General features: G+C 36.2%; 1 protein-coding gene across 1 annotated transcript in view; it reads right to left on the reverse strand.

Moving 5' to 3' along the window:
* LOC140162858 (uncharacterized) overlaps positions 1-24,269 on the reverse strand; it is a 40,184-nt gene that overhangs the window by 5,873 nt on the left and 10,042 nt on the right. The window contains exons 3-5 of the mRNA XM_072186164.1: positions 8,548-8,877; positions 4,535-4,951; positions 1,606-1,754 (exon numbers count right to left, since the gene is read on the reverse strand). Coding sequence (XP_072042265.1) covers positions 1,606-1,754; positions 4,535-4,951; positions 8,548-8,877 — 896 coding nt within the window. The remainder of the gene's footprint in view (positions 1-1,605; positions 1,755-4,534; positions 4,952-8,547; positions 8,878-24,269) is intronic.

A 24,269-nucleotide genomic window follows, 5' to 3' on the forward strand; every position in this document is an offset into this window, starting at 1 on the left:
GAAATTTGAGATATCTGCCTTTAAAAAGTATCTCTTTTAATTGGCAAAAAAAAAAATAATGGTTTGTCTCAAAGCTCACGAGTGGTTGGAAACAAATGCGAAATGCGATTTTTTTATTTTCGAATTTTTTCATGGTATTTGGAGAAAAATATCTGAATTTCGTCGAATTTTTTTGGAAAAACTATTTAAAAAAAATTCTTTTTTTCCCAAATCTCACGATTTTATAAATGCTCGCGCGAGACAAACCTTTTTTTTTGGACTATTATATATACCACGCCCGGGATACCACGTCACAATTATTGTCATGTATTTTGTTGTGTTATCCTGTCCTGTCGTGTGATTAATCGTCATTTCGTGTGATAAAACGTGATTTAATGGGATTTACTGTCATTTGGTGTGATAAAACGTGATTTAACGTGATTTACTGTCATCGTGTGATTAAACGGGATTCCGTATTTTCCAAAAACGTGTTGACTCTCAATAAGCAACACAATATGGTAAATTCAGCAATGACGTGCTTGACCATTCACTCCTGGTCTTCACATAGCAATGCATATACTCAGGGAGCTAGGACCACTTTCTGTGCACCCCCACAGGACTAAACCAAACCAACTTTTTTAGGTTCCTGAGATTACCCCAAAACAGAATCAGGATGTTCCCAAAAATATAAACTGACCCCAAGGGGTAAAAGGTCATCGAACTTTGCATAGGGTCAATTTCAAACTTGCTCAAATTGTGTTGAAAACCATTTCAATGTATTCCCCTAGTCACAAGGATTCATAAAATGTATAGTTTGGCCTATCTAGGATGTATTGTTCTTGAGTTATAACCAAAAAAGGTCAAAGGTCACATTTTTGCCTATATAGGGGTCGAAAACAACAAAGTGCTCGATTTTGCCAAAGAGGTGTCAAATTGTACGGTTTGGTTAAACAAATAAAATAAGGATAGGATTGTAATATCTTGGATGCTTCGTTACCTAGGTAACACAGCAAAATAGGTCAAGTAGGCCCTACCATTGAGGCCTATTGACCTTGACCTATTTTGCTGTGTTACCTAGGTAACGAAACATCCGAGATGGTGCAATCCTATCCTTATTTGATTTGTTTCATCAAAACGAACATTTTGACACCTCTTTTGGCAAAATCGGAGCACTTTGATGTTTTCGACCCCATAGAGGCAAAAACGTGACCTTTGACCTTTTTGGTCATAACTCAAGAACGGTGCATCCTAGATAGATCAAACTATATATTTTCTGAATCCTTATGACTAAGGAATACATCGGAATGGTTTTCAACACAATTTGAGCAAGTTTGAAATTTTGACCCTATGCAAAGTTCGATGACCTTTACCCCCCCTTGGGGCCAGTTTATAGTTTTGGGAACATCCTGATTATGTTTTGGGGTCATCTCAGGAACCTAAAAAGTTGGTTTGGTTTGGTCCTGTGGGGTGCACAGAAAGTGGTCCTAGCTCTCTCGAGTAATAGCAGTAACATAAATTTTAAAGTGTGTATGAAAATAGGTATTTTAAGTCTTGTCAGTGAGAGAATATGTTGTACTTGATAATAACATTGGTCATAAAAGAAAGGAGAGCTGATCATTATCTTACATATAGTCGGAAGACTTTTTTCGGGAACTCGAGGACTATCTTCCAGGAGTTGTAGTAGCTGGTAATAGGAATGTGTATCTCTCCAACAAAACCTCCAATCCAAACTTGATCTCCTACGGTAGTTTCGAAGTGTTGTGGTTCTGGACCAGCTGAAATAAAGAAGAAATACGCATATTTATCATGATAGACGGGTGGCCTTTGGATCTGGAAACTGGCTACATTAAGGAAAGTTAGAAAAATCATTTAAGTGATTGTTACTCAGTTAGTCTCCTAACGTAAAATGATAAAAATTTAATTCCCACTCCACGTTGAGAGTGATACACTTTTAGCTCAGAATCGAGTACCATTTACTCTCGTTTGACATGTTTGAGTGATTATTGCAATGTTTGAGGACTTAATAATTTTCCCGCAAAATTACGACAAGGAATGAGTTTTTCCCCACTTGGATGCGAGTGTAAATTCCGATCAATAACAAAAATGCATTATCGTTCTTTTAAGGGATCTAAAATGAGCGTTTATTGTGTTTCGACAGTATTTTTTGTGGGACATGAGAGCACCTCAGACCTATCGAATTGAATTCTGAATACGAAGCATGTCTTTCTGATATCAAATAATTTTCATTTTTTGAAAATAACAATATAGTACAAATTTTATGACAAATTTTTGATAGGCCTATATAACAGTCCTCGAAGTAAATTATATAAATCTAATGATATATTCTTAAAGTGTATGTAGCAGGAGGAAAAGCCGACGGTCAATTGAAAATTTTGACCTTTCATATTGAAGATATGGATTTTTTCCCCAAAAGACCTAATTTTTTTTGGTGTTTTGGGAAAAAAATCCATATCTTCAATACGAAAGGTCAAAATTTTCAATTGATCGTCGGCTTTTCACCCCACCTACATACACTTTAAGTATAAATCATCATATTTATAAAGTTAAATATCAAAAATATCAATTTTTAATGATTTGCCATAAAATGTGTATTAAATTGCGAATTTCAAAAATCAAAATTATTTGATATCAGAATGACATTCTTCGTATTCAGAATGCAATTCGATAAGTCTGATGTGCTCTAATGTCCCAAAATAAATACTGTCCAAACGTTCATACCCCAGCCCTTAATCAATCAAAAATAAGCATCACTATATTTAGTTTAAGCTTTTAACTTGTAGTTAATGCTCGATTGCCATTCAATATTTAAAAACATGAAAAACGTTGGATATTTACCCATCAAACAGTGGTATCACCCACTCTTTCAAACGGTGATCAATATCACTCTCTGGTAAAAGTGGTCTTTAATTTCGACTTCTTTTTATTAACTATTTCAGCTCCAGTGACCCCTCATTAATTTCCCTGGACACTGAAATAGGTATTTGTTTGTTTGTTTGTTTTGGCATTTAACTTTGAAAAATCAATGACAAGACCATGTTACTAGTTTTCATGCCCCTCCAGTCAACAATGGCACAATCCTATTCGGACAATCAACGGAAAAAGTTTTGAAATATTTTCTCAAAATATCAAGAGCTATCTTAAGAATTACTTAACCAATACTAGGCTAATGCATTGTTCATGCTGATTCCAAATATGGTCATGAAAATTTACATTTCTGAATTTTTATAAAAAAAATTGAAACATGTCGTCTGCAGTCGACACCCGCGTGAAGAGAGTTAAGAGTGGTATCTTTTTCACATGTTCAAAAGAGGCATGATTATGATATAGAGATTGCGATGTTCTATACTATACGCGGTACGTACATTCATGCGAGAGTTGATAAACGCACGTATGTTTTGCACGAGGCTGTTACATACTCAACCAAAGATTTTGCATATGAAGGCGTTCGACCCTCTTGTGACCCCAAATGCTTGTGACCAAATTTTGGTCACAGGTGTGCACTTTTACCGGTTTCTATTATTTAATTAACACCTTTGATTTTAAAAGAGTTCTAACATGCCGCTTGAATATTATGTGGACTATGGACATGCACTATCATAACTTTCAAAAAGATACTTTTTCAAGAGGGAAAAATTGGTCACGTTGCATGAACCGCCTGACCATCGTACAAAACTGAATTTCAACGATGGCAATCGCAATCTCTTTTTATTCGGCCAATTTAATTGGACGATCTCTCTACGCATGAACCGCGCGTATAATTGGAAGTCAAATTTCAACACCTCGCTATTGCTTTATTTATAAATGCTTTCTTACGAAATGTACCACATTAGGCCTAATAGTTAATAACTTTTCTTCGTTCAATATCCTTGAATGTCTTTATATTGTGAAACGGACAAATTGTGTGCATTTTCTACGTTAACGTGCAGAATCTGCCATACTGGCTGAAAAATCAACCTCCATCCGTCACACAGGAGAGTGATTTATCTCCGGTAAAACTTGGCGATGTCAAAACTAAAACGGATGTTGACTGCGGTTAGAATTTAGATTTTACCCCACCCCATACTGAAATCACATACTGTAGTCCCGGGGGGGGGGGGTCTCAGTACAAATGACCATCCGGGGACGTGCCGCAAATATGGGTAGCATTTTCAGCCTTTTGGTATATCAATGACCCCTTTTTCAAAGCCTATTTTGGTATATGAATGGGTCCTTTTTCAAAATTTTCTCAATTTTTTCGGAAAAAAGCCCAATTTTTCCTTAATCTAGCTAAAATTTTCAAAATGTTCCCAACATTTTGGGAAAATTTGTAAAAACTAAGATAATTTGGGTTAAATTCGGCCGAAAATTTTGACTTTTGGTGTATCAATGGGTCCAAATTTCTTGAAAAATTGGTATATTTATGGGTCCACTTTCAAATTCTCAGCGGCACGTCCCTACCAAAACCAAACTTGAGTACCCCCCCTGGGCTGTAGTTCCCCTTTGGTTCCTCCTCGGTTGACCTTAGTAAAGTTTGGCACCCCGGTTTGGCACTTACGTAAGACCAGCAGTAAAATCCTTTCAGGGACTGAGGAGACAAGTACAGAGTCATATTCATCCTCGTCTATAAAATCGCAGTTTATCGTCTTCAGGTTGTCCTCCTTTCGAGCGGTGTAGACCATTGTTGAGAGGCGCTTGCCTTTTCTGCCATTAAATCCTAAACCATTGGATTGGTACATCTGAACATACTCCTTGATGTCAATGCCATCAGTGTTATCACTCGTAACAACTTGTTGACCTAGTTCCCATTCGATGTCCATGTGGTCGTTGTCTAGTGTATTCAGGCCTCCTGCTTGCTGTGTTGCACATATGAATTTAACAATGGCTCCCTCTTGAATGCGGAAAAACCGTTCAACAATGCTGCCACCATCCAACACGCCGTCGTATGTTCGAATATGGTCTTCATCAAAATGCGCTAAAGGTGAGAGAGGGGGAAAGATAAAAAGAAATACAAAGTTATTTAGTAAAATCCACTTTTTGCAGAAAATTACATAAGTATAACAAACATGAAAAAATAAAGCTGAATAAAATAAACCTCTGTCGATTTCCATGAAATCGCGATTCATGGCTTTTGTTGCAGCCCCGGCCATATAACTGGGCCGCTACAACCATAGACTGTAAATGGGCCGCAAAAAATTATACTAAAGTAATTACGCGCCCGGCTATTTCGTGTATTTATACAGGTGCTACATGTAGGTATAGGCATGCTTGTCAGCGAACTTTGAACGCACCTCATTTTTCATTGCATTTCATGACATTTTCAAGGAGGAAACGCCCTTTTACGATTTCGCGAATTGTTTGCCTAATCAACATTCCCAATTGCAATTCCAATTATTATAGTTTTACGTTTTTCGAATGACCAAGTTTCAGCCCAATCGCAGCAATTGGTGTATTCCAGAAATTAATGGCACCCCCCCCCCCCCACGAAAGAAGACATGTGAATTTGTACCATAAATGTCTTCCTGATATCAAATAATTTTCTTTTTTGTAATTTACGATATAATACAAGTTTTATTGACAAATTATTAAAATTTGATATTTTTCACATTTTTGATATAACAGTCCTCGAAGTAAATTTTATAAATCCAATGACATTCTTAAAGTGTATGTAGCTGAGTGGAAAAGCCGACGATCAATTGACATTATTTTGACCTTTTTATTATTGAAGATATGGATTTTTTCCCCAAAAGACCGAATTTTTTTATGGTGTTTTGGGAAAAAATTCCATATCTTCAATACTAAAGGTCAAAATTTTCAATTGATCGTCGGCTTTTCATCCCACCTATACACTTTAAGTATAAATCACCAGATTTATAAAGTTTACTTCCAGTACTGTTAAATATCAAAAATATCAATTTTTAATCATTCGCCATTAAATGTGTATTACACTGCGAATTTCAAAAAATCAAAATTATTTGATATCAGAAGGACATTCTTCGTATTCAGAATGCAATTCGATATGTCTGATGTGCTCTAATGTCCCACTATAAATACTGTCCAAACGTTCATACCCCACCCCTTAAATTCGCCAACATCTTGACCTGGAGACCTAAACAATGCCAAATGCAAATTACATTTTTAGATTTTGAACGTTCAATCTCAATAAATAGAGTTTCTGTGTTTTCAGGATGCTGAATCTGGTTCAAATCATTTCTTACACTATATCTTACACTGGGGTCAACATAATAGCAAACACCTCCCCCTCCCTTATTATGTCGATTATTAAGTTCCAAATTGTAACCATCTATCCGAAAGTAATCATGAGGCTTATCTTTAAGGGAACTGGAATGAGAGTTTTGAGCGTTTCGACAGCATTTTTTTGTGGGACATGAGAGCACATCAGACCTATATTGCATTCTGAATACGAATAATGTCTTTCTGATATCAAATAATTATCATTTTATGAAATTCACGATATAATACAAATTTTATGACAAATTATTAAAATTTGATATTTTTCACATTTTGAGATATAACAGTCCTCGAAGTAAATTTTATAAATTTAATGATATAGTCTTAAAGTGTATCTGGGAGGAAAATGACGATCAATTGAAAATTTTGACCTTTCATATTGAAGATATCGATTTTTTCCCAAAAAGACCCAATTTTGTTGGTGTTTTGGGAAAAAAATCCATATTTTCAATACGAAAGGTCAAAATTTTCAATTGATCGTCGGCTTTTCATCCCACCTACATACACTTTAGGTAGAAATCATCAGATTTATAAAGTTTACTTCAAGTACTGTTAAATATCAAAAATATCAATTTTAATGATTTGCCATAAAATGTGTATTACATTGCGAATTTCAAAAAATCAAAATTATTTGATATCAGAACGCCATTCTTCGAATTCAGAATGCAATTCGATATGTCTGATGTGCTCTAATGTCCCACAATAAATACTGTCCAAACGTTCATACCCCTTCCTTAAGCCAAGTTTCTACAAGTCCTATGACATTAAATCGTATATATCACAATCATGTAAAAACTCCCAATTATTTTGTGCATACTTCTGATGTTAGCATTTAACATAGACAAGTTATTACCATTTATAGACTTGTAGATTTCATTGAAATGTTCATCTGTGTAATACTCAGATCTATTATTGCATACAGAACTATTAGTATTATATATATCACCTCGTAAAATCGTGTAAAGGGTTCAATACATAATTTTCAAATCTATTCATTTTATCATCTGTGAAGGTTACAACAAACATACGAGTAAGTATTCGTGTTTCATCAATTATATGATTTCATCATTACAATGTTTACAATGCCAAAATCTAGTATTAATATTTTTACGACATTCTTTAGTAGTCACATCACTACAATAATAATGAACAGTTTTTACTAATAGCACATACTAGGTGTCTTTGCTTTTTCTTTACGTGTTTAAGGCACACCGCACACAGACAAGACACAAGGGGCTGTGCAATAATTATGAGCCCTGGGGAGGGTAAAATTGGGGGGGGCAAGAAATTTTGGCGAGCCAAAAGAGAGGGGAGGCAAGCAATTTTGGCAAGTCGAGAGGGGGGGGCGATTTTGGCACACATTCATGGGGCGCCTTTATAATAAAACACTCTAAAAACAGTACGGAAACGCTTAAATATGCGAATTTTCCTGCTCGCTGCAGGGGGAAGAATTTTTGGCGGGCCAAGGGGGGGGGCAAGCTATTTTTGGCAGGCCGAGAGAGGGGGGGCAAGCGATTTTTGGCGAGCCGTTTGAAATTTAACCCCACCAGGGGGGCTCATAATTATTGCACAGCCCCTAACGAGAACAGATGAAGAAAAAATACATATTAAAAAAATAATTTCACAATCAAATCAACAACCTAATATGTCATTTCAATCAAACTTATAATTGATCAAATATCTCATGTATCAAAGCAGGATCATCACGCAGAGTCCGTTCGTAGAAAAACATCAAAAAGAATAGATCAAAACTTGGCCATCTTGGCTAAAATTGATTATCAAATAAATGATTAAATTTCACTTATTCATAATATTGATACTGTTCACTTTATTTACTGTTCATAATTTAGTTGGTGGCATCTGTCTTGGCTTGTTCCTGTGGCTCGGGACTCACTCCTTCGTAAAAAAAGGTGCCTTATTTCCACGTCGATAACGCCATAATCCTCCCACAAAACGCAGCTTCACCCCATTTGCGTATATATAGCGCATTTGTGTTTGAATGCGTGCCAAAAATCGCTTACCCCTCCCCCTTCTCGGTTTGCCAAAAAAATGCTTCCCCATTTTCGGCTCGCCAAAATTTCTTCCCACCCCCCCAATTTTACCCTAACCCAGGGCTCATAATTACTGCACAGCCCTTATGTCTCTTGCTATGAATGAAGACCGAATTAATAAGACTAGTTTGCGTCTGACGTCAGGGCAAAGGCGCGGCGTGATTGGCTGCTGACATGCGCAGAACGGCATTTTCGATCTAGTTGACAGGACGTCATACGCCAACTATATTCTTTTTAATTTAGGTCTTGAATTATATAGCTCACTTACCGTGATTTGTACAAATTATACCAATATCGTCATCGTGTTGGCAGGATGCGTCGGTAGGGTACTCATGGTGGTCACAAAAGTCAATTCTCTCTTCGTCTCCGTTGCAGCGTAAGTCGGAATAGATAATATCTCCAGTGCCCTCAGGAAAGACGGAATATACATTCGCATGTCTATGTGGCAACCCCAATTGGCGGCAGATAACCTTGGCATCATCATTATCGTAGCTGCTGCTACAGATGGTTCCCCAAGAACCAGCTACATTGATTTCAACACGTCCTGAATAGCTACTGGTACCACCGACTAGCCGTAATTCTGGCATTGGATCTTCGCCTGAACGAAAAGAAACAAAGCAACATTCTTATATTATTTACAATGACTGAACTGAAGCCTGTGTTTGGGAAATTTGAATTGGGTTTTCGCCTTTTTTTGATTATTCTATTCTATTATGACCGTCAATTTGACATCTGAAAGATTGGACTTGGCCGGGGGAGTCTTGTCTTCAAAAATATTGTACTGGGATGTACCACGCAGACTACCATGCCGACTACCTCTATACCTACTACTTGCTGTTTTTCCCCGCGTCAATATACCATTCCCCCGCCAAAATCCCAAAAAGCACCCAAATTTGCCATACTTGGGCGCTTATAGGGTCACTTTTGCGCAAAAGCACCCAATTGGGCGCATTGGCCCCCACTCAAAACACACCCATCGATATATCAAAATCGCTGAAGAGGTACCCCAAATCTGTGGCACATCCCTGTATACATTCAACCACATGTACAGGGAGACCCCCGAATTGGTTAAATTAAGTGCGTTGTATATAGGAGTTGATGACTAATAAAGTGATATGATATAAACTATCGAATAAATGGTATTGACATCGATGATATGGTCCCACAGCAGTGGCCGCGATTCACAAAATGTTTCTAAAAGGCTGTTAGAATAACTTTAATACTAATTTATTGCACATGCTAAGGAAGCCTGATTAGTTACCTTTTAAAATAGCCGAGTGAGAGGGTTTTCAATGAAATAATTTTTGTGTAAAAACTGAAGCATTATAATTAGGTATAAAAGAATATTTGAATATTAACTGTATTAACATAACGATTCATGATAGTTTTTGTGGTTAAGGAGGCAGAGAATATTATTTCAATTTTATATAACCCCAAAATATTTTTTGAATAAAGTGAAAATTAACACTGAAATTGATGGTGAAAATTTTATGTAAAATTTACATAGGTCCCCACTTAAGATTACTGTTTCGTCTTTATGGGAATCTAATCTTTTAATATCTGAAAGAAAGAAACTTTGGGGACCTATGTGGACTTTAACTATAAATTGCGAAAATCCAGACCGTCTTACAAGAAAAATTGTAGGCCGACCAGGCCTCCCTGCCTTGCAAACGACACGAAATCAAAATCGATTATGTATTGTGTATTGTGTATGTATCCGGTGGGGCTATATCAACAAATGTTGGTGGGTATGTTTCCCCCGGAATTTTAAGGTGGTGGGTCTATCGGTAAAGGGGGTCTTCTGGAGCTGCGAACATGTAAAATGTGGATTTTTGGAGCTGCAAACAGCCAAAATCAAGAGTCTTCCTTGGCTTTCTGGTTGAAAATCGCCTAAAAAACAGAAATATGAGGAATGAGCAATTTTGGGGACTTTTGGAACTGAAATGATCAAAATCAAGGGTCTTTCGGAGCTCTATAGTATTAATATTGCATTTAGAGACGTCCACTTCCGGTTCTGGGTCAACCGAGGTCAAAGGTCAATCGAGGTCAAAGGTCAACTTGGGTCACGGGTCATGAGGTCAAAGGTTAAGAGTCCAAAAGGTCACGAGGTCACTTCCGGGTCAAAAGGTCAACCGAAAATGATCAAAGGTCAATCGGAAATACCGCCATTTTGAAAATTCAAAAAAAAAAATTCAAAAATTTCAAAAAAAAAAAAATTTCAAAAAATTTTCCAAAAAAAATTTAAAAAATTTTCATAAAAAAAAAAAAAATTAAAAAACCTCAAAAAAAATTCCAAAAAAAATTGCATACATTTTTTTTTTAATCGACCTTTGACCCGAAATGATCATCACGGGGTGTTTTTGTTCTGGAAACACCGAATTTTTAAAATAAAAAAAAAATGTATCGGCCGTTCTATGGTACGTATTGGCTTCAAATCCGGTATACAGGGTGAGGGTCGATTTACAAACTACCCGCGGGGATCGAGAGATTGAAAGAGCGATAAGCTTAAAAAATTTATTTTGTCTAGGGAAATATCGTATTTTTTCGTTTTATACTCCGTATCGAAGTAAAACTTAGAGGTAGTTATTGTCTGTCCAATTAACTTAGACACCCAGTTTTTATTACTTATTTGAAAAAATATCCACTTACAAAGAAAGTCATGAAAGAAAAGTGTTAACATTCGCCGAGACCTAACAGGATTTTTGTGTTTCCAAAGCATTGAGTGAGAGTTTACCAGAAATTCTATTGAAATTGGAAGGTTTTTCTCAACACTTTAAAAATAATCCGGTAGAAGTTGGGTTGTACCATTATTTTGGAAGGTCTCATTATACAGATTTGTAGGTATGGTGATTTTGGATAGTGAATGGATGAATAGTAAATCAATTATACTCCTCACCAAAAACATTTCATAAAAATGAAAAATATAATTCAGTTCATAAAGTGCAGACAGTGTTTCTGATTGGCATATTTATTCTTAGTGTATTAACTCAGTGATCCCAGCTGTCCCTCAACCAATTACAACAATTCGGCGCGGTATTTGAATCTTCTTCTGTGCATTTTGGCTTGGTCCAATTCTAAGAAAATACAAATTGTATGCCCTATGAATGTTCTGATGTTATTGGTGAGGAGTATAATTCACAATACACTCCAGACGCATAGTAACTTGCCCTATCATTTGTTATAATGCACCAACTGTGACATCTTTTGAGTTATAGAGGTTGTGCATGAAATTATTGATTGGCTCCAAACAAAGGATTTGAACCGGTGTCCTTCACCGAAATCATGGCACAGTGCAGTCCATTCAATCAAATATTGTCATCAACCTATTTGATCGTAACGCGTAGTGTATTTGTTATGCGTGTGAGACGACCTCTCGCGGTAGATTGCAAACATGCTTTTGTTGAATGCATTTGAGTAGACCGCCATTATTGTGAATTAGTAAAAGGATTAAAGAAAAAAGGGTGGAATCAATGATCAATATGCATGATTACAATATTCAAACACCCCTTACTGTAAATAGATTATCCCATCAAAAGTTTCAAGTCATTAGGAATATTCGGATGGACCCAGATATCTTGCTGTAAATCGGTCAAAATTGAATAAAAGTAGACAAGAAAGAATATTTTTTCATCGCTTTACTAATAATTTCTGTTAGGTCTAACCGTGTTTAGCAACTTTTCTTTCATGACTTTTGCCAAAGTGAAAACTTTTCGAATATATATCCTAAAAACCGGGTGTCTAAGTTATTTGGACAGACAATAGTTAGTTAGGCGTCCATCCAATGATGGACTTTTATTTCTCTATCGACCCTTCCGGGTATGAGAGATCAAACAAGATTACATGAATAATAAAAGATGGCAAAAGTAATAACATAATAGAATAACAAAATAAGATAAGATGGTACTGTACATATAAGAGTTTTCAGAAACACATGAACATGATATAGCCCTATACAATGAAGAAGTAAACATACCAATTAAAACATTGGAGTGATGAAATAAAACTTAAAAGCACACTGGTTAAGTAAATTTTGAGGATATAATTTTTACAAATTTACAAAGATTTATGAGCACCATTACATCAGTTGAGTTGAATAGTTCAAACATTTTGTGGTCGTTTGATTGAATGAGGATGTTTGGATGCAAGTATTTAGTTCTATGAGAATTGAAGAAATTACATATAAACAAGTAATGATATTCATCTCCAATCAAATCTTCATCACAAAGTTTACAGTTTTTGTTAACGTTGACTGATTTGAAATTGCGTATATTATTAGGGAATTTAATATTCCCGCACCTGAGTTTAGAAAGTAAAAGTCTACAATTAAAATCCAATTCATTTAAATAAAGTTCAAATGAAAGATCTGATTTAAAACATTTATAATTGCTACAAAAACGGTTGTTATCAACTTCATCTGACCAATTTTGAGAGTCATTGTCTTTAATTCTACGAAATAAAGGTGCGACCATGCAAAATGGAAGTGACCTTTGACCCGGATTTTGATCCCTACGTGACCTCTCCTCAAATGCGCAAATTGCACCAAACGGATCAATGAACAAATGAGCAGCAAAATGAGTCAATGAGGAGTGAAACGAGCATATGGGCATTGAAATGAGCAAATGAGCGGTGAAATGAGCAAATGAGCAATGAAATGAGCGGTGAAATGAGCAAATGAGCAATGAAATGAGCAAATGAGCGGTGAAATGAGCAAATGAGCAATGAAATGAGCAAATGAGCAGTGAAATGAGCAAATGAGCAATGAAATGAGCAAATGAGCGGTGAAATGAGCAAATGAGCAATGAAATGAGCAAATGAGCGGTGAAATGAGCAAATGAGCAATGAAATGAGCAAATGAGCGGTGAAATGAGCAAATGAGCAATGAAATGAGCAAATGAGCAGTGAAATGAGCAATGAAATGAGCAAATGAGCAGTGAAATGAGCAATGAAATGAGCGAATGAGCGGGGAAATGAGCAAATGAGCAGGATTAAGAACAAACTGGAATTTTGAGGGGTATTTACTAGTCAAGGGGGACTCGTGATATAGGACCGGATAAACCGGTTTAAACCGGTTCTCCTCTCCTCCCATCACCCCCAAATATACAACAAAATGCACAAATGCGTCAAAATGCGTCGATTGCGTAACAAAATGCGTCAAAGCGTAACGAATCGCGTCAAAAATGCGTCATTGCGTCGTGAAATGAGTCTAAGCGTAACGAATCGCGTCAAAAATGCGTCATTGCGTCGTAAATTGCGTCAAAGCGTAACTAATTGCGTCGATTACGCGACGAAATGCGTCAAAGCGTACTAGATTGCGTCAAAATGCGTAAATTGCGTCGTAAATTGCGTCGATTGCGCAACGAAATGCGTTACGCAAAAGATGATATAAACCGGTCAGCTGAAACCTCTCGGTCATTTCGATCCGAGCCTTCAAAGAGTCAACATGAATACCTTCAAATCTTACCCTTGCTCCCTGTGCGGCAGGACGTTCTCGCACAAGTACGATCTCGAGAGACACGAGCGACACGTACACTCCAAGGAAACAGAGGAAGAAGAAGAGGAGGATATGGATTCCGACGATAAAGAGTCGGAGGTCGAAGAGCGCGAAGTGTCGGACGAAGACAACGATGAACTGGAAGACAACAAGGCTTATCGAGAATGGTACGAGGGAGCTAAAGAAACTACGGAAGACATGAGGAGGGAAAAATACGAAAAGTACATCAAAGACGGCATGGACCCGGAGATGGCTAGGGAAAAGGCCTACCTGAAAACCGTATGGGCCGTCAAACGTGACTTTTCGACCAGTACAGCACGTTTCTACGAAGTCACGCGCGTCTCAAAGACGAAGACGTTTATACAGAGATCACGGACGATCTCGAGGAGAAAATGGAGAAAGGTGTCGAGGTAGACAAAGCCGTGAAGAGAACGATGGCCAAACATCGATGATTAACCCGCAAATAATCACGATAATAAAGTAGAGAAACAAAATACAATCGACTCTTTTACTCGTTATTACCCAAATTTTAAACCTCTAACCTCCCTTTTGCGTAACGCATTTCGTTGCGCAATCGACGCAATTTACGACGCAATTTACGCATTTTGACGCAATCTAGTACGCTTTGACGCATTTCGTCGCGTAATCGACGCAATTAGTTACGCTTTGACGCAATTTACGTCGCAATGACGCATTTTTGACGCGATTCGTTACGCTTTGACTCATTTCACGACGCAATGACGCATTTTTGACGCGATTCGTTACGCTTTGACGCATTTTGTTACGCAATCGACGCATTTTGACGCATTTGTGCATTTTGTTGTATATTTGGGGGTGATGGGAGGGGAGAGGAGAACCGGTTTAAACCGGTTTATCCGGTCCTATATCACGAGTCCCCCTTGACTAGTAAATACCCCTCAAAATTCCAGTTTGTTCTTAATCCTGCTCATTTGCTCATTTCACTGCTCATTTGCTCATTTCATTGCTCATTTCACTGCTCATTTGCTCATTTCATTGCTCATTTGCTCATTTCACCGCTCATTTGCTCATTTCATTGCTCATTTCACCGCCCATTTGCTCATTTCAATGCCCATATGCTCGTTTCACTCCTCATTGACTCATTTTGCTGCTCATTTGTTCATTGATCCGTTTGGTGCAATTTGCGCATTTGAGGAGAGGTCACGTAGGGATCAAAATCCGGGTCAAAGGTCACTTCCATTTTGCATGGTCGCACCTTTATTTCGTAGAATTAAAGACAATGACTCTCAAAATTGGTCAGATGAAGTTGATAGCAACCGTTTTTGTAGCAATTATAAATGTTTTAAATCAGATCTTTCATTTGAACTTTATTTAAATGAATTAGATTTTAATTGTAGACTTTTACTTTCTAAACTCAGGTGCGGGAATATTAAATTCCCTAATAATATACGCAATTTCAAATCAGTCAACGTTAACAAAACTGTCAACTTTGTGATGAAGATTTGATTGGAGATGAATATCATTACTTGTTTATATGTAATTTCTTCAATTCTCATAGAACTAAATACTTGCATCCAAACATCCTCATTCAATCAAACGACCACAAAATGTTTGAACTATTCAACTCAACTGATGTAATGGTGCTCATAAATCTTTGTAAATTTGTAAAAATTATATCCTCAAAATTTACTTAACCAGTGTGCTTTTAAGTTTTATTTCATCACTCCAATGTTTTAATTGGTATGTTTACTTCTTCATTGTATAGGGCTATATCATGTTCATGTGTTTCTGAAAACTCTTATATGTACAGTACCATCTTATCTTATTTTGTTATTCTATTATGTTATTACTTTTGCCATCTTTTATTATTCATGTAATCTTGTTTGATCTCTCATACCCGGAAGGGTCGATAGAGAAATAAAAGTCCATCATTGGATGGACGCCTAACTAACTAACTACCTCTAAGTTTTACTTTGATACGGAGTATAAAACGAAAAAATACGATATTTCCCTAGACAAAATTTTTTTTTTTTAAGTGCATCGATCTTTCGACCTCTCGACCCCCGCGGGTAGTTTGTAAATCGACCCTCACCCTGTATACCGGATTTGAAGCCAATACGTACCATAGAACGGCCGATACATTTTTTTTTTTTTTTTTTTGAAATTTTTTAAAACTTTTTTTGGAAATTTTTTGAAATTTTTTTTTGAAATTTTTTTTGATTTTTTTTTTTTTGAAATTTTTTTTTAATTTTCAAAATGGCGGTATTTCCGATTGACCTTTGAGGGTACATGCCACAAAATAGCTTTCCATAGACTTTACGTGCAAAATAGGGGTCACGTTTTAGGCTATAAGTCGAGTTACGTCTTACTTTGAAATATATATTTGATATCATCTTAATCAGAACAAAATTCTGCATAACATATCCGAAAATGACACCATATTTTAGGTCTACTTTTTGAGAAAAATAGCGCTATATAAAAAGACCCGATTTTCCCGTGTTTACGTCCGACTGCTAACCGCGTTTTGACCTCGTGTGTTCATGCGCTCATCATCGTAAACATCACTCAAATTTTCGCGTTTTCTGTTCAAATTAGTAGAGATCACATTCACAAGTTCTAGCAAAACACGATTTGCAACACTAAAATTGTTAATATTGTACCGATTTTGCACATTTTAATGCAAAGTTGGGACTATAGTCGTGATAAACTTTTACCGGAAACCGCTTCACACGCGGATTTAGTGGCATGCACCCTTGATCATTTTCGGTTGACCTTTTGACCCGGAAGTGACCTCGTGACCTTTTGGACTCGTAAACTTTGACCTCATGACCCATGACCCGGAAGTGACCCAAGTTGACCTTTGACCTCGATTGACCTTTGACCTCGGTTGACCCAGAACCGGAAGTGGACGTCTCTAAATGCAATATTACTACTCTCTATTTTGGTCAAATATAGGGAGTCTTTCGGAGCTGCGAAATCCAAAAAGGGGCGTCTTTCCGGGGAACATACCCGTATGGTCATTTGTGTTAAGTGACACCTCCGGGGTATGTATCACACAGTGTCAACAGCCAGTGTTATAAATATAAACTTAAATACTCCGTTGGCAAGAAAAGGAGGCCTACTGTATCTGATTGGCTAGAAATCGATCGCTTTGTCGCTCAGAGCTAGAGGTGTAGTACAAACTCAAAATGGAGACATGTATTCAATTCGATTGAAATCGATATTCTATTATTGACGCAGATGAAGAAAGTCGATAATGTACATTGTATTATAGATACAGCACCTGGATTTTACACGGGTTCCTTTTATAATTCAGTATCGAAGTTACGTAATGTTACTATGTCAACGGGATCACGCGCTAGAGTAATGAACCACGATCGAAATGATCACCACATAAAGTATATGGCACTCGAAGGCATACCAAAGTAGCGTGATCCGGTAACCAAGAGAATTACGTAACCACTTCGATGCTGAATTCATTTCTCAAATAGTTGAATATATCAGAATTTTTACTTTGGATTTCAAAATCTTTACTTATAAAATGCAGTTAAAGATAACCACAGCAAACAGCAAGGCCCCGCTAATTAGTGTATTGCTTTTCGAGTTAGTGTACTGGAAATAAGACCTGCGTTTTCATGGTTTTACCTGAAAACAACTCGAATTTTCTATAATAGTAACACCATATGTGGAACTGATCATGCGCAAATCGTAGAATAGAAACTAAACGGCAGGCTCTATGGCATGGCTATGGTATCTCATATCATGTAAATGGTATGCTTAGCCCGAGTCGCTCGGCCTATCTCGAACAAAATCGCCATGCGTAGCTTTTGAAAAACGAGAGGATTCGCCGTACTATCACGGCAATTTTTGAGACGAAGATATAGGGATGATGACGCTGTGCATCATAGGCTCCTCGTATTGGGCTATTCTATTTGAAATCCACCCCCCCCCCCCTGGAAGATTGGAGATTGCTACCTCAATTCCAGCTGCACCAGAAGTAAAATCCGGTTGGATAAATCCACCTGTTTTAGGTTGAATTCCAGCTGAATGGTGTGGAAGATTTTGAAATCTAACATGATTCCAGTTGGATACTACCTCAATTCCAGCTGAACCAAACGTCCAATCCAGCAGCAATTGTTTACCAATGTTTACCTATACTACACTTAATTCCAGCAGAGTACTGTGGAAGATTTTAACATTTCACATAATTCCAGTTGGATTTATTGTCAGTGGGATTTTGTAGTCAAATTCCAGCTGGAATTTCATCTGGATCTGGCGCTATCAATTTAATAGCAGATTTTGAAATATGCAAGATTTTTGGTGGAATTAGAACGAGTAGGAATTAATACCAATGCTTTACTCAAAATTATATGTTAATTGTACTGAGTTTATAGTTAAGGGATCTGGAATGAGCGTTTTAAACGTTTCGACAGTATTTTTATGGGACATGAGAGCACATCAGACATATCGAATTGCATTCTGAATACACAGAATGTCTTTCTGATATCAAATAATTTTCTTTTTTTGAAATTCACGATATAATACAAATTTTATGACAAATTATTAAAATTTGCTATTTTTCACATTTTTGATATATAACAGTCCTCTAAGTAAAATTTATAAATCTAATGATATATTATTAATGTGTATGTAGCTGGGAGAAAAAGCCGACGATCAATTGAAAATTTTGACCTTTCATATTGAAGATATGGATTTTTTTCCCAAAAGGCCTAATTTGTTTTGGTGTTTTGGGGAAAAAAATCCATATCTTCAATACGAAAGGTCAAAATTTTCAATTGATCGTCGGCTTTTCATCCCACCTACATACACTTCAAGTATAAATCACCAGATTTGTAAAGTTTACTTCGAGTACTGTTAAATATCAAAAATTTCAATTTTAATGATTTGCCATAAAATGTGTATTACATTGCGAATTTCAAAAATCTAAATTATTTGATATCAGAAGGACATTCTTCATATTCAGAATGCAATTCGATATACTGTCCAAACGTTCATACCCCACCCCTTAACAGCTAGGGCCATCACCAAAACATTAGAAATCGATCTATAAAACATGTAGGTTATATTTTGTTTTGTTTTTTGTTTAAAGGCATGTCCAGCAGGCACATGTTGATATGTTAATGTGGAATCAATGTTGTTTCAACTTTAAATTGAATTTCAATGTTGTTTTTTAAAACATTGATGCAATGTTGAAATCTCCAATCGCGCATATGTGACGTGTCATGTCAAAAGACACTTTTGGGCAGGTTATCAATTTTGAGGTTTTTACATATCTTAAATATAGAGATATTTTGCTCCACATCGTCGTTTTCCCCAATGAAATCGGACATATCTAAGCGAAGATATTGCGTTCGTAAGTTATAGTATTATAAAATTGGAAATTAAGATATAATCGGCCTTTAAAAATATTATTGACAATGTAGAGAGTAGAAATTACCTTGAAAAATGTCTTAAAAATACAAGATGCCAGTTATATTCCGGTCTAAAACTACCAGACAATATTTTTAACATTAATAACATCACCAATTCACAACAAACCCAAATTGTGAAAAAATCACCCCGGGCAGATTTTTGGCTTTTTCTCCATTTACTATCCTGCCCAAAAGTGTCTCCTTTTGACATAACACGTCACATAAAACGTGCGCCCCCAACCTATGCAAGAGTTATGGTTGTAAAATAAAAGAAGCAATGTTTTATCAAATTATTTATCATAGAAAACCCTCAATTTCATTTCGGGCTTTATATGGTAATATTATTTTTCAATTCCTGTTATTTAAGAAATTAAAATAATGTTACTTGTACTTCTGCAGTCTGTGTTCAATTCCTGGGATTCAAGCGATTTTGGGCACGCATTCATAGACCATTTAATGTTTGCAAATTGAGACCTAAAAAAATTTGGCTTGTGCAAAGTGGGAGGGAGGCAATTTTTAGCAGGCCGAGAAGTTAATTTACCCCCCTGGGCGAGGGGGGGGGGTCATAATTATTGCACAGCCACTAAGGTAACTGTGTATGATATAGGCATACACTTAATATACTTTCCCAGTTGGGCTATGTTTGGCACTGTCAAATTTGAATCTTCCACACCTTTTGATGCACATTTGGAAAATGGTTGGATTTGGAATGGCTTGACTGTGTTAAATTTGGTTGGAATTCCAAAATCTTCCACACCTCTCAGGTACGTTTGGAAAAAAATACTGGATTTGGAATGACTCGACTGTTGTTGGAAATAATACACATTAATGTTTTTAATGTCAATTCCGAAAATATGGTACGTTTTCTGTCTTTATATTGTCAATTCTATACCCGATATGTTGAGGTTATGTACATACATTGTAGCTTCGTATTTCAAAATGGCTACTGAACAACCGGTGGGCGAGCGGGCTAGCGCATCGCAACCATACACTTGACGTTTTAGTCGATAGCTATGCTATCGGCAGGCGGCGTGGGTTCGAGGCCCACCTCTGCCAAGTTTAATTTTTTGAGAATTTTATTTTAGGAAATGGGGCTGGGCGAATTTATGTTTGACGTAAGGAGGAGTGATATGGTCCGATGTCAAAATGTGCCTTAAGGAGGTACTACACACCTGGCCAATTTTGTGCCCATTTTGCATTTTCTCAAAAATTATAGCACATTATGACAAGATATGTATATTATAGGGGCAAGGACTACAATTACTGTATTGAAAATTCAACTCAAAGCAAGTAGTTATTGATTTATTGATCAAATACTGGTTTTCCCTAATTTTTGACTGTAACTCCACAACTGTTGTCTGTGCTGAAATAAGATTTCCAGTACAGTAGTTGTAGTCCTTGCCCTTATAATACACATATCTTATACTCGACTCCAAATGCGCTATAATTTTTGAGAAAAATGCAAATATTGGCACAAAATTGGGCAGGGGTGTAGTACCCCCTTAAATCGGACACTTTACCCCAAACTTGGGTCGTAGACTCCAGGTAACTTGTATCGAAATACTTTGAATGCTAGTACTTTTTTGTGTTGCACAATCAATCGGGTGGGGGATATCGGTATTTATTAGTAAATACCACCAATGACACATATATAAAGGGTTCACAAAAATACCGCCCCCCCTTAATTACAAAACATTTCTTTCCATAACTTGACATACATTTCGTTGATTTGAACAATTTAAAATCGGTGAATAAAGGAATCGTTTTTCTACCCTCCCAAAGTTTTTTCTTCTAAAAATCTTTTTGTTTTGGCCACAAATAATCACATTTTCCAAAAATGATGCTTTCAGACATAGTTGCACTTTTCAACATCCTCATTTAGGGATGTTAAAAAGTGCAACTTTTTAAAGCATCATTTTGAAAAATGTGAGTATTTTTTACCAAAACAAAAGGATTTTGAGAAAGAATAACTTTGATAGGGTAGCAAAAATATGCCTTTATTCACAGGTTTTTAAATTTGTTTAAATCAACAAAATGAATGTCAAGTTCTGTAAAGAAATGTTTTGTAAATCCTAAATTGATTTTACCATTTTTGAAACACCGGCTCAATAAAACCTTCTAGAAATACCCCGTACATGTCAATGAATCATTGTTTTATACTGCAAGATGATTGCATGGGTGACTGGGTTATCGTATACATACAAATTAAAGAAAACAAAAACACCATTAAATCAATCAAAACATTGATATCGAGAATGTTTTTGTACATTACATGTATAGGATGTGGAAAAGTGCAACTTTTTCTGAAAGCATCTTTTTTGGCAAATTTGATTATTTTTGGCCAAAACAAAGACATTTAAAAAAAAAAAATAACTTTAGGAGGGTAGGAAAATGATTTCTTTATTCAGGTTTTAAAATTTTCAAATCAACGAAATGTATGTCAAGTTATGCAAAGAAATGTATTGTAATTTTAAGGGGGGAGTTATTTTTTGTGAACCCTTTATATATATATTAGGAAATGCTCAAGAATTTTCATGTTGAAAGCTGAATTGAAAAATGTGTTCTAAATAGGTCTACATTTAATTCAGACGTGTAACAATCTCATCCACCGAGTTTCACGACAATCCAACAATCCAACAATCTATATTCAGACGACCTTAAGAAATAAGAATGTTTGCTGACAATCTGACAATCTATTACTCAATTCACGTAAAACTGAAAAAATATGGCTCCTCCAATCCCTTAAAAGCATGGCATTTTGTTTAAAATATATTTACTCGCATGGTATAGTTTACTGTTAGTTACAAAGCACATTATAATCACAAAGACTGCATGATTACTCAATCCAACCATGCATTTTCTGATTGAATTGTCAAATATTATTGGTCCTAAAAAACTTTATTTGTGAACGGGTTTTCATCGTTGACAAAACAAAATGTATGTTTAATATATTAATTATCTCATTGATAGCATTTCCCTTAAGTTTCATCCATAAATAATCACATTATCTGTATTATCTGTTTACAAAATAAGCGGGTTTTTTTTAATTGTATATTCAGATTTAATTAGCTGCAATTCATCATCAGTCTACCTGCTGAGGCTACAAAAACATGCTCAAGATTATATTAGCCTACATTGTTATAGCCAAAAACAGATAATACGCATTGAACCCCGTTTCTGAGTATAGTATACCAGGGATGGATGGATGTGATATAACTGGTATATGAAAATTTGGCTACTAGGAATTTTATTGCCAATAGATTGATATAACAAAAACAATTGGACAAGTATTAATTCAAAAGAAAATATCCGATTTTCGTCCAATTTCAACCGATTTGAATGTGTTAGGTGTCAATTTGTACTGAAATTGAGTCATTCACCAGATATTGTTGATTACAGCAAATTTCAGCTATGAACAAAAAATTTATACAGCACATTTCCTATCTGCCTAAACTCTTCAACAACCTCATCTCTTTTTTTTTTTTTTCTGAAAAGACCCATCTTAAAGGTCACCACGAAAAAGATTTCGTACATCATAGCACCCAGTTTTGGTTTGTGGTTTCAAAATATTGCAATTAAACATTGGTTCTTTCAAATAATGAGATACAAAAACCCAAATCTAGTACAAACAATCATTATATTTATAAAGATATAGCAAACTTTCCATGCTAGAGATTGGACCCAAGACAAAATACACCTAAATGAAGTGTATATAGGCCTACATTCAGAGTTTTCGTCAAATGGCGGAAAAAGTGGTATCATGCGAGCCCTCTATTGAATTCAATAGAGGTCAAAGTTCATAATTTGTGCCAAATTCATATTAATTTTACCTATGTGCAGCACAAAAGTGGAACTTTGACCAGCAATAAAAATATGCGCCAACAAGATCCCATCTTACTTTTTGGATGATTAGCTAGAGGGATTTATGTACAACTGATAGCAAGTAAAAAAGGTGGAATCATGTGGGTGCACTATATTCAATAGGTTCCACTTTGGTATAGCCAAAATAACGCCACTTTGGCAGATAGTATGAACTTTGACCTCTATTGGATTAGTGCGCCCACATGATCCCACTTTTTTCACTTGCTACAAGATGGATCTTGTTGGTGCACATTTTTAATTGCGAGTCAAAGTTCCACTGTTCAACTGTTATATTGTACAAAGGCAAAAATATGCCAATTTGGCATAAAAGTATGAAATTTGAACTCGATTGAATTTCTGCGCCCACATGATCCCACGGTTTTTTAAAAAAAATTTTTACTTGATATCAGTTATACATAAGCTCTTCTAGCCAATCATCCATAATGTAAAATAGGATCTTGTTGGCGCACATTTCTATTGCCGGTCAAAGTTCCACTTTTGTGCTGCACATATAGACCTTTTTCCTCTTTCCCATCATGCACTATTCCAGGGGGTACGAGTGTCGCAAAATACATCCATCTCCCCGGGGAGTACAGAGTTATGTTCATTACATTCTGAATACGGACATTTCGGCTGGTGCCTTCATTACAAAAAAAAAGGAATCCCCGATAATCACGATAATGGCGCCCGATCACTAAATACCTTTCGGGGCAAAAACAACATTTCTATGCTTTATGGACATGGTGTCGTCGCCAAAATAAGTTTCCTGTTATTGAAACCTAACTTTGTATACATTTTATAGACCTAATGGTGAAAAACTAATGACGGGACACGCAGTGATATTTTGTCGGCTTCCGTTTCACTTTTTTTCGGAGATGAAAATAAAATGTAAACATTAATCTCTTACACAGATGTTCTGCATTGCTCCGTAACTGCATCACTCGTGTATTCAATAATTGCATAATTAGTAACATCGATGGCCTTTACGATAATCCGCATATATGGAATCAGTATGCCCATATTAAGACAAAATCATTACAAAGACCATCGGATGCACACGATCTATGAGGTTAATGAACTACGTCATACCCCCCTGGAATAGTGCATTGTGGGATAGAGGGAAAAAGGTCTATAGGCAATCATGCCAATTCGGCACAAAGTATGAAATTTGACCTCTATAATATCAGTGCGCCCACATGATCCCAAGTAGTTCTTGCTTGTTTTTTG

The sequence above is a fragment of the Amphiura filiformis genome, chromosome 10 (genome assembly GCF_039555335.1).
Source record: "Amphiura filiformis chromosome 10, Afil_fr2py, whole genome shotgun sequence".
Lineage (NCBI taxonomy): Eukaryota > Metazoa > Echinodermata > Ophiuroidea > Amphilepidida > Amphiuridae > Amphiura > Amphiura filiformis.